At 47.8% G+C, this 13,507-nt stretch overlaps 1 protein-coding gene across 1 annotated transcript; it reads left to right on the top strand.

Annotated features, from left to right (window-relative positions):
* Window positions 1-12,030: 12,030 nt before the first annotated feature.
* On the top strand, window positions 12,031-12,996 carry SOX2 (SRY-box transcription factor 2). The gene has a single exon (XM_016218030.2). The coding sequence runs from the start codon at window positions 12,031-12,033 to the stop codon at window positions 12,994-12,996; it is 966 nt and encodes a 321-aa protein (XP_016073516.2).
* The last annotated feature ends 511 nt before the right edge of the window (window positions 12,997-13,507 follow it).

The raw sequence follows: 13,507 nt of genomic DNA, 5'->3' as shown, positions 1-13,507 counted from the left end.
CATTTTAAGAATGTTAAATTGTAGCATTTCCTCCCTACAAAGAACCTTCTCCAGGCCAAGATTGCATAGAATGGAAGGAGTGATTTGAGCCAAAAGGTAGATGTCATTAAGGGGTTGCTACTATTTCACCTGGCGTCTTCCTATTTTGGTGATGGTTGGGGGCAGTGAAAGACGAGAAGGAAAAGGACATGGCGACACCTCGTTTTTTATGAGATTGTCACTGACATCTAGAGATGCAAGAGGGCAGGATAAGCAGGAAATATTACCTGAGAGAAGGAATTACAGAGCATGGCGAAACTGGAAGCTGGGGGGGCTTTACGGGAAGTTGTGTGAGGGTCGATAGGGGCTTGTTCTCTGGCGCCCTCTAATGGCAATTTGAACCAATGTTTTACTTTCTTCAGTGCTGCGAAAAGCCGCTGGGTTTTTGTTGTTGCTGTTGGTGGTTTTTCCTCCTCAGACTTAGAAACTAGAGTCTATTAGTGAAGTAAATTGATTGTTTTCATCCCAGAAACTTATGTATATACCTTAAAATTATCAATGTTTTCTCCTCAAACATCCCCTCCTCCCCCCAAATTTTGTTAGACTAATAGAGGAGGAGAGGCTAATGGTAAATTGATTTATGGAGGGTGGCCCTTGCCCAATTAGTAACTCAGAGAAAGGGATTCCTTTGCTATCTGAACATCATTCTGTCTCTTCTAATATACTCAAGAGGTATAGGAGAGTAGGATGAGGGGTAGAGTGGGGAGGGATGATTTGGAAATTGTAGATTCTGACACCGACTCATTATAATACAATTTAAAGGGGGCTCTTAGGAACGTCTGTTATTGCGACATGTGGTGGTCAGGGGGCTTTCCTTCCCGCCTCCTTTTTCTTTTTTCTTTTTCTTCTTTCTTTCGTTCTTTTTTTTTTTTTTAATTTGGTAGATAAAGGTTAATCTTGGGCTGAATGATAGAGCTATGATTGACAAGAGAAAAGGTGTTGAGGGCAGGTCGCGCTGTCTTATTTACAGCCCACTGCTTGCTGTAGAGTCTTTGTTAGGACTGGAAAGCTAATTTAGTGCTGATCAAAAGCACCACAGAGTTAAAGGACTGGTAATGACTGCTAATTTCATTTCAGCCTCATGCATCCCCAACTGCTGTAATTAAAGACACGCTATTTAAATACAGGTGAAGGTTTTTGGGTGTGTGTTTTTTAAGTTGGGGTGGGGGTGGGTGGATTACAATTTTATTTAGATTTCATCTTATACATGGGTGTTATGTAGTCCAACATCAGATATTTTTAAAGAGCCCCTTCATGTCATTTATACCTGGCTTTGCAGAATCGGCTGTGTGAAATGTGTCAATCACATAAAAGCTCCTGTTTAAAGAAAGAAAGGGGAAAAAAGGATGCAGAGGAGTAACTGTTTAGGGGGAGATTTAAATATTTGGGTCTCTTTTTTCCCCCTTCAAATTAATAGAAGGGCCTTCGGAATAGCTAAAGTATTTGAAACTTGGAGCAGGGTTAACAGGCCAGAGGGATCAGTGTCAGCTTTTAAGACTTCTAAAAAGATCATGTGAACAGATGGAAAAATATATTTTTAATTAAATAATTTCCCCCACACTGTAGCTGCAGAGTTGGCTCAGAAACCGTGTAATTCCTCAACCGATAGGAGTTTCTTTATGAGAACATCAAAGCATAAAAAGCTCTACATTTTCGTAGTTGGTTAAAATTGATAACCACCTCCCCCCCCCCACACACACACCCAAAAAAAGAATTTAGTCTTTAATCTCTTTTTATCCACGAAGACTAAAGCTCTGTACTCGACCCCGCGAGCGGCTTTCGCCTTCCGGGGCTGGAACCCGGCTCAGATGTGAAGCGGCACTGAGCCGCCGCGCAGGTTCGTGCCCAGCGCCCCCTGTTGGACACAGTAGGAGCTGCGCAGCGGCAGTCCTGAAAATCGCTACAACCTTGCTCAGGGGTTAGATACAACTCTTTATTACCCTCCAAAAAGGAGATGGGGCGAAGAAACAAGTTTTTATATCCTTTAAAGATGATATAATTTTAATCCAATAAAAATTAAAAGGAGGTAATACAATTTTAATTCAGTAAAAAGTATAAAGACTAACCTATATTTCTCCTCCTCACATCCCAGCCACCCCCTACTCCCATTTGGGTTTGGGACTCTTATTAAAAGATTCTGTGATAGTAAAACAGGTAGAGGAGCATGATTTAAAAAACAAAGAGAGTTTTCTTCTGTAGCAGTGGAGAACCAAGCAAAAGTTACTTCTCCCGTTCTGTCCACATTCAAAAATAAGACGGAAGATGCTGCTGCTTGCTGTTTTGACGCTGTCAGCTGCATCTTAAATGCCATCAGAGGTCCTTCAAGTACTGGAACTGAGTGTTTGAGAAAAAGAAATACTTGCTCCTTTTTATTTGTTTATTTACAGAATGTAATTAAAAGGCCAGTCTATTCTTTGAATGTTTCCCATCCCCCAAACCAATCTTGATCAAACTTTTCCTTTCCCCCACTAGCGGTTAAATTCCAGGTATTATTTAAGACACAGGTGCCTGACTCCTTTCCTCTGTATCTCAGCCCTCAGGGTTTCAGGGAAAGTGTACCAATGATAAAGAGTACTTTCTTTTGAAATTCATCATTTTCATTGACCAGGAATCCAAATTATCCTAGGGGAAAGAAGACTGTTTTTACACTTCCAAAAACTACCTGTCTACATAAGAAAGAGCTTTCACTTTTTCTTTGGTCAGCAAGTGAAGACAAAAGTACATCCTGCATTCTTTCAGAAAGATAAACTATAAAAATGAGACATCCTTTGAATTTAAAACAATGGGAAAATATGGGTTTATTTAGGTGTTTAAAATTAAGTTGAAACAATTCGTATGCTAAATGAACAGATGAGGGGAGGTACTTACATTTTTAATTTTTAGATAAAAACCTTAAGAAGTTTAGGGCTTGCTTTGTTTTATTTATTTATTTTCCGAGTTTGCCAGTTGAAGGAAACCAGCTAAATGTTCGAGCAGAATTGCTTTTTAAGGTATTTATACTGTGGCTACACAAGTTGCTTATGTTGACCTTAGCTTTATTCCTCCTGCCTCCCCAGATCAGCAGGTCTGAGGCTGTGCTTTTGGGGGAATCGCTGAAAACAATTTGGCGCAATGAGAGGTGCCTTCCCCATCCGATTCCAGAGCCGGGCCGCGGCTTCTGTTTCTCAACAAATTAGTTCGGATACTGTGGCAGGGAAAGAATCAAGGTCTTGGATCCGTTTTACCTGGAATGCTGTGGAAACGAGCAAGCGGGATTCCCTGCGCCAGACCCCCCTACCCGCTGCTTTCCCGAGGGACTAGGACCGTGTCGGGGACGCCACGCCGGGCCCGCTGCGGACCCAGCGCCAGCCCCGTAAGGGGACCGGCGGTGCGCGGACAGCCGCGTCCCCGGGCAGCCGGCGGCGTGGGGGGCGAAAGCCAGCGGGACCCCTGGAGGCGACCCACGAGGTGGGATACGTGCCTGCAGTTGGGAAGTGATGTCGAATTTGCAATAGCAGAGGCCCGGAGATTTTGACCCCTTTCCGCCCCCTCGGGGGTCCCAACCCGTCGGGAGAAGCCGGGGTGGGGGGGTTGGGGAGCCGCACCTGGCCGCGGACAGGCGGGCCGTGAGCCCCCAACTTCCCGGGTCCCCAGGAGAAAGCGCCACTCCTAGTGTAGGACCCAGAACCAAACAAGTGGGTGGCCTAGGCCTGGGAATGCCACCCCGCTCTCCCAGCGCAGTCATTTCTGTGGCTCAGGCGGCCTCGGCACAGCAGGCAGCGCTTCCCGGGCTGGGGTGCGGGCTGGGGCTGGGGCGCGGGCTGGGGTGCGGGCTGGGGCTGGGGCGCGGGCTGGGGCGCGCGCTGGGGCCGGGGCGCGGGCTGGGGTGCGGGCCGGGGCGCGCGCTGGGGCCGGGGCGCGGGCTGGGGTGCGGGCTGGGGCCGGGGCGTGGGTGGCCGGCTCCGCAGCGGGCAGAGCCGCGCTGGCCACCGGCTGCGCTTTTCCGCCGCAGGACGAGTTCTTTAGGGGCGGGGCGGGCCTTCTCGGCCTCCCGTCCCCGCGTCCAGGCCTGAGCCCGTGCCCGTTGGCTGGGCGCCCTGTTTTGTAAGTAGTCCATCTTGCCCGATTCTGAGGGAGACCCAGGAGGATGGGCCAGGCCAGCCTAACTGGGGCCCAGTGAGTCGGTGCCAGGTCCTCAGCCCCCTCTCCTCTCCAGCCCATCTTTCCTGGTGAACCCAGGCCTCCCTGTGAAAAGCCTGTAGATGTGGCTTGGAGTTTGTGAGCTCTTTGGGGGTGACTGATCGTTAAGACCGAGAGTCAAGGATAAGCCTTCATTTTATTAAGTTTGCTTTTTTTTTTTTTTTTTTACTTTGTTTATAAACTTTGAAGATACCTTAGTTTCTTGATCCAACCCTGGGACAGCGGCAGCCGCCAGGGAGAAAGGCCAGCCAGGCCTGAAGTTGCTGAGATACAGACAGACACTCACCTCTCCACCACTCAGCGGGCAGATAAACGCTGCCAGACTGTGGGTCCTAATCCAGGGCCCAGCTGCTGTGTGGTTTGCTGAAGGGTGTTGAAACCACAAGTACAACTTGACACCATTGAGCCCATGGTGCTTGTCAATAATCTGTGAATTAGGTGCAGAGATTGTCACTGTAGATCATAACAGTTTCTGAAGGACTCATTACAGCCTATCGTGTCAATGATCTTCAAATTAAGGAGGGAGGGTGGGACAGGAGGGAAGAGGAGTGGGGAGAGCCTACAGAAAGGGAAGAAGGGTTGGAGGGGAGATAAAAGTCAGAGCCCCAGCTCCCAAAGAGCCTTTAAAGATTATCAGGCTAGCGATCTGAGAATTCCATTGGGATGGGTTTGGAAGCCCAACTGCATTTGAGCCAGAGCTGGAAGGGGGTGCTAGGGGGGGTTGAGCAGAAGTGGGCCCCTGGGAAGGCAGACTGCTCAGACATTTCTTTTGAGGCCAGAAGAGCTTTTGGGAGAGGGCTCCAGATGTCAATGGGAGGCCTTGAGGATGCCAGCCCGCCCAAGATGGGTGTACACTTTGATTTAGAGCACTTTCCAGGGTGAGCCACAGCTGCAAATCTTTGAAAAAAGAAAGTGGGTAATAGTTTTGTTTAGGGCTGATGGTGATTACAGGGTGATTCTTCCCCCAGTGGTTTGCTTTCCGCTTCTTTTCATGCAGACAGGTGAAAGACTTTCTCCCTTTTCCTTTGATAGCATATCTGTCCCTTAAACAGATCTAATGTATTTCACCAGCTTGCTTTTTTGGGGTACCAAACACCTCTGCCCTCTGAAGTAGCTTGTAAGTTTATATCATGTCCAATTATACTTCTGAAGAAAGAAGACTAAAGTCCCTTGCTACAGGTTGAAAAGGGCCAGGACAAGAAAACACGGTCTCCCTGCTTGGCGGATTTCGGTGCAGTGAGTGTAGCCTGGCAGGCATTGGGGTGTCATTCATGCGTCACTTAGGTTTGTTTTTCCCACAAAAGTTGTGGTCACGACTAAATGAACTAATCACAGTTGGAGAATCTGAAACAATCATCTTTTTCCTAAAATGAGGATAACAATCCTAGTCACTGGAAAATTGAGGTTCTAAGGAAGCCCCTTTCCTTTGGTGTGATTAATTGCACAAGATAGTGTGGTCAGTCAGGGAGATGTGTATTTAGACTCCCAAGCAATGATTTAGAGGTGTGAAACTGCCCATGGGTTGCTGGGCCCATTGCAGTTAGCTCATGGTGAGGTTCGCCAGGTTTTTGTTTTTCATTCCTTTCTTCTAATTTTTAAAATAAAAATCACAGGTTCTTCCCCCCCCCCCAATGCAACTGAAAACCACTGGTGACAGCTCTTTAAATTTCCATGTTGTTTTTTTTTTAAAAAAAGGGAATTTCTATTTTAAAGAATTAGATCATTTAATGGCCACACTGTATTTTTTCCCCCTGGACAACAGCTGCAGAGCACAGACAGAATTTTATGTTAAAATTACTTGATAATTCAGAAGTGAAGTGAAATTGTGAAGCTGGAGTATATGACGGATGTACATATATAGGCAATGTTATAAGCAATATCATGGTTATTCTATATAGCCCTGAAGACATATATAAGTGATTATATATTACTTTTGTTGCTATAATTTGAAGAGGAAAATATATTTAGTTTTCTAACTACTGAATTCTTCTAAAAATGTACTTATTTCATCAGTGGGAATTAGATGAAAGAGAATGAATATAAAAAGAAGCTGAATGCAGAGCAGCTCTGCATTCCTTAGGTTTCAAGGGTCCTTATAGCTCTTGAGTGAAATTATTTGGTGAAATTGGGTCTGGAGTGAAATAGCATTTGTTATCTCCTTGTTCATTTGTTATGTGTAATACCACTTCTAGAAATTAAAGGCAGGGTACTGAAGGGACAGACAAGAAGAAGAAAATATGATTAAGCAATTTTAAATTGCCAATCTACCATGCCTCCGGAAGCATATCTATGCCTTAGTCAATACAGAGGGCCAGAGCTATATGCTTGTCTCTGTATCATCAAGAAACATTTATTCTAGTTCCCATCAATAATCCCTCTCACTTCCAAAATCTGACAAGTTTGGCAATAGGAAGAAAATGAAGGAAATGTAGATGAAAGAGTTTCTATCATTTTGAAAATTGCTTTATAAAAATTGAAGTGTCCCCTCTGGGATTTCCCGTGAGGGATCCTTTACAGTTACCTAAAGCAAATGTAGTTTGCTTACAGTATAATTCTATTCGAATTTTTGCTCTTACTTTCACTATCCTGTTTCCAGCTTATGTCTTATTATTTTTTGAAAATATGTGTTGCTTTCTTAAGGAAAAGAAATCCTCTAATACCTTTCTTTCCCTCCATTTATCTGTGCTTCATAAACCTTGGAGAATCAAGTGTTGATCATTTTGGAAGTCTTGTGGCATGCTCCAATTTGGAGTGATTGAAGTGTTTTGCAATTTAGTGGGGAAAAGGAAGCATTTTTCAAATTGGCTTACACCAGTCTCCTTACTCTGTAATTCTCAGTTTTCTTGTGTTCGGGGATAAATATCAATGAGATCTCATCTTACCAGATTGTACCGGCATTGTCCTAAACATTGGAATTTTCCTTTATTTTTGGCTTTTAAAATCAGGACATTTTCTTGGGTTGCCATACTTCTCTTTTTAGTTTTATTTGCCTCTGACTTACCACACTGGTATGTTCTCTTTCACAGCAGCATGATCACTGCTGTGGTCACTCTCAGCGGAGGTAGTTGGAAGGTTAGGATCCGGAGGAAACATGACAAAAAAGGGAGAGAGAGAAAAAAAACACCCTTCTTTTGGCCAAATCTGGCTCCTAATACATTTAACCAGTTCCAGAATTAGAAAGCTTTTCTGTACATTTTCTTCTATTTTTCTCTCCTTTATTCCCTTACGTAATGAAATTAAAACTTTTGGAGCCCACAGTTGACATTTTTCAGAAAATTGAGTTATCAAGGCAGTAATTATTTCACGGGGAGATAAAACTCTCATAGCCCTAACTGTCAAATAGGGCCCTTTTCAGATTTTAATTACAAAATAAAATTAGTCTGCTCTTCCTCAGAATGGTTTGTGAGTGGTTAAACAGAGCTTTCCCCCCCAATACTGGTGGTCGTCGTCAAACTCTGCTAATTAGCAATGCTGAGAAATTCCAGTTAACAAGGACATTCTCCAAGACTCTGCAGGTTCCCTGCCGTTTGCCTTCATTTCCATAAGAAGATTAAGAGAGGAGAACACACTCAAATGCAGATGCAGAAAAGAAGCGTTTTTTTTTTAACAAGCATCATAATAGTAAGATGCTTGGCTAGTTCTCACCTAATTACTGCAAGTTAAACCTCTATTTGCCACTAAGGAGAAAAAATAAGTCTACAGTCCCCTATCCACAAAATTGTTAGTTGGCTTCAGATATAATACTTGAGGAAGGATGAGGGGGAGTTTAGGAGAAAAATATCAGTGCAAAAGATTTTTAAATAAAATTGAGCTACAGTTAATCAGTTAAGGATTTTTGGCTGGGGCCTATAGTAGAACAAAATCAAATCCAAATATCTCAGAAATTAGGCATTTTTAGTCTTAATTCCTAATCTTGCTCTGAAAGTGTGCTTTTTGTTGCCCATGGGAGGGAAAGGTTACACTCTCTTTAGATTAAGCACTTTCAGTTTTCATAAATTGTGCCAATGGGAACGTTTTAAACTTTTCGGAGAATGAAGCACCCTCTTCCAAGTTTTATTTTGATTCCCTAGTAGTCAATGGTGTGTTGTTGTTAGTACTGTAGCTGTGTTATAAACCTAAAGCAGTACTGCTTCTGTCACCTATTGTGATTGTTATAGTTGTTATTATATTTAGAGGCCAGTGATAGTGCTGGGTTGAAATAGAGTGGCCAGTGATCTGATTTTTTAAATTCATATGTTCTAAAAAAAAAAAAAATCTAATGAGAAAATTGTTTCTGCTATCACCATCTTCTTTAATCTTACTTTCGTAGCACATTATTATGCATAAACACCAGCCAGTTAGTTTATTGCCTTGATAAGTACAGCAGGCTTAATTAAAATAAAGCTGTAAATAAATGCAACCAATGATAACACAATTGTAATGTATTTCCATAGCTTATTTATATGATAAAAACAATTAACAAAAGACCTAGCCAGCCCCTTTAACCTCTTAAATGAATTATTATAGAGTTCAGGCACAAACACATGCATCTGAGAATGTATAAAAGCTTTTATATATCATCCCAAGGAAAAATTTGTGCTTCTTACTACTTACTACAGTGAGAGAGAGAGCGAGAGAGAAAGAGAGGAGAGAGAATTCAAAACATTCGCTTCTACAACCATCCGTTATTAATATTTATTTTAATACATATACACCACCATTACCCACACCAACCTCTTGGTTTTATCTTCAAACTTACTTATCCAAAAGCTTTCCCCCCACCCCCTAGTTTTTGGAATAATGCTGCTAAGCACAGACCAATGCATACACAGTCATAAAGTGAATGCTTGGTCTGCCCTTCGTGGCGTCTGGACAATCCTAATTCATTCATATGTTGAATCTCATAATTTAGACCTCTTTTTCTCATGGTTTAACCTCCCACTTATCTCGAGGTTATATGTGTCCATTTCTAAGTTAAGCAAATTAAATATGACTCTTGTGACGTGGTTCCATAGCGTATACGGTATGTTAACTTCCCTTTTGTCTAGAGTATGTGTAATTTGATCTTCCTCCCATCCCCCTCATGTATTTTTCTTTATTTCCAAACACCTTCTATTAAAGGTAAAAGCCATAGTCTTGGAAAAGCGAATCCACCAGTAGGGGGCGCACCAGCCACATCCCTGAAACCGAGACGCACTGAAAAGCTAGTGGCCGTCTTCTCTTCTCCAGGTCCACGCAACCTTTTTTCTTTCCTAGCCTTCGTGTCCGAGATTAGCTTGATATTGCACCTCGAATAAACAGAAGACATTGCTTTATTTTGAAAAGTGACATATTTATGCGTTTCGAGAATGCCAGTCTCTTCCTTCTTGGGTGCCCAAGAACTAAACGAAAACAATCCATAACTTAAGAGGAAAGGAGACCAAAGGGGGGGGGGCGGGGTAGGGGTCGATTGGAAATAATTTATTAAGACAAGTCTGCTGCAGGATTCTTTTTCTCAACTTTTCTGGGTTTCCAGTGAGCATACTTATCTTGAGTTTGACAAGAACAGAAAAGCTTGGGAGGGCAGAGATTGAAGAAGTTGGACTGGGGGTGATGATGGTTATGGGAAGGTTAGTAAGGAACAAAATACTGCAAAGTTTTGTAAAGATAATAAATGGGATGTGGCCGATAGATACCATTCGGTACAATTTCTTAGTGTGAGTAAGGATGGATCAGGGGAGGAGGAGGCGGAGAGAGTGTTACAGAAGAAAGAAAATAAGTAACCCTGATGGTTTAAGCCCTTTATCAAAAAGAAATGGCATCAGGGATTTTTTTTCTCCCCCCCCCCCCCCCCCCCCCCTTTGTAGTCAAGTGCATTTTAGCTACAAAGATCCCAACAAGAGAGTGGAAGGAAACTTAGACGGGGCTTTGTTTGACTCCGTGTAGCGACAACAAGAGAAACAAAACTACCTATTTGTAACGGACGTGCTGCCTTTGCTCTCCGCATTGAGCGCCTACCTATTGAAATCTTTACGTCGGGACAATGGGAGAGCGGCTAAAATTACCCTCTTGGGTCCTGGGCGGGCAGGATTTCTGAGCCCCTACCCCCGCCCCCATCCCATCCTGCTGCAGCCCTGGCCTTGCTGGGCTCCCCGGTTTTCCAGCCTTGGCCGCCTTCTTCCTGCCCACTGCCTGCACCTGTGCCTGGCGAGCACCACCCAGCCTCCCAGGCCTGGAGCCCCCCGCCCCCCGAGCGCAGCCCCCAGCCCCGGGCGGACCCGGCGAGGAAGTCACTGCGGGGAATGCCGGGGCTGGTTCTGCTCGAGCTCTGGGAACTCCGCGTGGGAGGGAGTTTGTAGCGCGGCCCAGACGCCGCCTCGGTACAGCGCCGCGGCGCGCCAGGAAGTTGAGCTAACGCTCCGCGCAGCCTGAGCGCGTCCGTCGGCGGAGCGCTTTCATCCCCCAGCCTCCCTTTGAAACCCGCACGGCTAAAATCCTTCTTTGGGGTAGGCTCGGCAGGAGGACGGGGAGAGAGGCCGGGCGTCCCCTGGGCGCGGACTGAATGGAGACTGGTGGGTGATGGGCCGGGGTTAGGCAGCCGGGCCGCGGTTCCCACCCCCGGGCCGAGCGGGCAGGGAGAGCGCGGCTGCGGCCGCCTCCCGGGCCTGCCTCGCCGGCGCTCGGGGCTCGGCCTCGCAGTCCGAGCAGGGCTGACTTCTAAAGCAGAGCCGACTGCGGGGAAGCTAGGAGGGTCTGGAGGACGGAGCTTTCCCCGCCACCCAACTTCCTGCCGGGGCAGCGTGAGCAGGGGGTGAGCGAGAGTGGGCACCTGTGGGAAAAGAGGGGCGAAGGGAAGAGCGAGGTGAGGGAGACGCGCTGAGAGGCTGGAGTTGGGGGGAAGTGCGCGGAGGAGCGGGAGAACAATGCCACACCAACTGCCCGCTGTTTCCTGAAATCCTAGTAGGACGGTCGCCCCGCACCACCCACTCTGCCCTGCCCCACCCCCACACCTTAGCGGCTTCCCGCGCCCCTTCCTCATTTCAGCAGCCCGCACCACTAAGTAAATCAGAATTAAGTTTAAAGAAAAAAAAATCGCAGTCTTAGTGCTGTTTACCCACTTCCTTCGAAAAGGCGTGTGGTGTGACCTGTTGCTGCGAGAGGGGATACAAAGGTTTCTCAGTGGCTGGCGGGCTGGCTGTGGGAGCGCCTCCCCCTCCCTCCTCCCCCCGCCCCCTCCCCCCGCCTCCCCCGCGCGGCCCGCGGCGCGGCAGGCCCCGCCCCCTTTCATGCAAAACCCGGCGGCGAGGCTGAGCTCGAGTGGAGGAGCCGCCGCGCGCTGATTGGTCGCTGGAAACCCATTTATTCCCTGACAGCCCCCGTCACATGGATGGTTGTCTATTAACTTGTTCAAAAAAGTATCAGGAGTTGTCAAGGCAGAGAAGAGTGTTTGCAAAAGGGGGAAAGTAGTTTGCTGCCTCTTTAAGACTAGGACTGAGAGAAAGAAGAGGAGAGAGAAAGAAAGGGAGAGAAGTTTGAGCCCCAGGCTTAAGCCTTTCCAAAAAATAATAATAACAATCATCGGCGGCGGCGGGATCGGCCAGAAGAGGAGGGAAGCGCTTTTTTTGATCCTGGTTCCAGTTTGCCTCTCTCTCTCTCTCTCTCTCTCTGCCCCTCTCTCTCCCTCTTTTCTTTCCCCAAATTATTCTTCGTCTGACTTTCCTCGCGGAGCCCTGCGCTCCTGACACCCCCGCCCGCCTCCCCTCCTCCTCTCCCCCCGCCCGCGGGCCCCCCAAAGTCCCGGCCGGGCCGAGGGTCGGCGGCCGCCGGCGGGCCGGGCCCGCGCACAGAGCCCGCATGTACAACATGATGGAGACGGAGCTGAAGCCGCCGGGCCCGCAGCAAACTTCGGGGGGCGGCGGCGGCGGCGGCGGCAACTCCACCGCGGCGGCGGCGGCGGGCGGCAACCAGAAGAACAGCCCGGACCGCGTCAAGCGGCCCATGAACGCCTTCATGGTGTGGTCCCGCGGCCAGCGGCGCAAGATGGCCCAGGAGAACCCCAAGATGCACAACTCGGAGATCAGCAAGCGCCTGGGCGCGGAGTGGAAACTTTTGTCGGAGACGGAGAAGAGGCCGTTCATCGACGAGGCCAAGCGGCTGCGAGCGCTGCACATGAAGGAGCACCCGGATTATAAATACCGGCCCCGGCGGAAAACCAAGACGCTCATGAAGAAGGATAAGTACACGCTGCCCGGCGGGCTGCTGGCCCCGGGCGGCAACAGCATGGCGAGCGGGGTCGGGGTGGGCGCCGGCCTGGGCGCGGGCGTGAACCAGCGCATGGACAGCTACGCGCACATGAACGGCTGGAGCAACGGCAGCTACAGCATGATGCAGGAGCAGCTGGGCTACCCGCAGCACCCGGGCCTGAACGCGCACGGCGCCGCGCAGATGCAGCCCATGCACCGCTACGACGTGAGCGCCCTGCAGTACAACTCCATGACCAGCTCGCAGACCTACATGAACGGCTCGCCCACCTACAGCATGTCCTACTCGCAGCAGGGCACGCCTGGCATGGCGCTGGGCTCCATGGGCTCCGTGGTCAAGTCCGAGGCCAGCTCCAGCCCTCCTGTGGTTACCTCTTCCTCCCACTCCAGGGCGCCCTGCCAGGCTGGGGACCTCCGGGACATGATCAGCATGTACCTCCCCGGCGCCGAGGTGCCGGAGCCCGCCGCCCCCAGCAGACTGCACATGTCCCAGCACTACCAGAGCGGCCCGGTGCCGGGCACGGCCATTAACGGCACACTGCCCCTCTCGCACATGTGAGGGCCGGACGGTGAACTGGAGGGGGGGATTTTTCAAAGAAACGAGGGAAATGAGAGGAGAGTAAGAAACGGCGTGGAGAAAAACCCGGTACGCTCAAAACAAACGCAAAACTCATCACCCACAGCAAAGGACATCTGTCTGCAAAAGATTGAACACCAAGCCTACCTACACTCACAAAAAAAGCCGCGATGCCGACGAGAAAACTTTTATGAGAGATCCTGGACTTCTTTTTGGGGGACTATTTTTGTACAGAGAAAACCGCGGGGGTGGGGTGGGGAGGGCGAGAGGGGATGGACCTTGTATAGATCTGGAGGAAAGAAAACTACGCAAAACTTTTAAAAAGTTCTAGTGATACGGTAGGAGCTTTGCAGAAAGTTTGCAAAAGTCTTTACCAATAATATTTAGAGCTAGTCTCCAAGCGACGAAAAATTTGTTTTAATATTTGCAAGCAACTTTTGTACAGTATTTATCGAGATAAACATGGCAATCAAAATGTCCATTGTTTATAAGC

This window comes from Miniopterus natalensis, chromosome 6, assembly GCF_054644295.1.
Source record: "Miniopterus natalensis isolate mMinNat1 chromosome 6, mMinNat1.hap1, whole genome shotgun sequence".
Classification (NCBI taxonomy): Eukaryota; Metazoa; Chordata; class Mammalia; order Chiroptera; family Miniopteridae; genus Miniopterus; species Miniopterus natalensis.
Note: the sequence above shows the minus strand (reverse complement) of the source record. Positions and strands in the feature narration are given on the sequence as shown.

Bases quoted from the DNA above. Each gene is read 5' to 3' on its own strand.
- SOX2 (XM_016218030.2), top strand. From the start codon at position 12,031: ATGTACAACATGATGGAGACGGAGCTGAAGCCGCCGGGCCCGCAGCAA.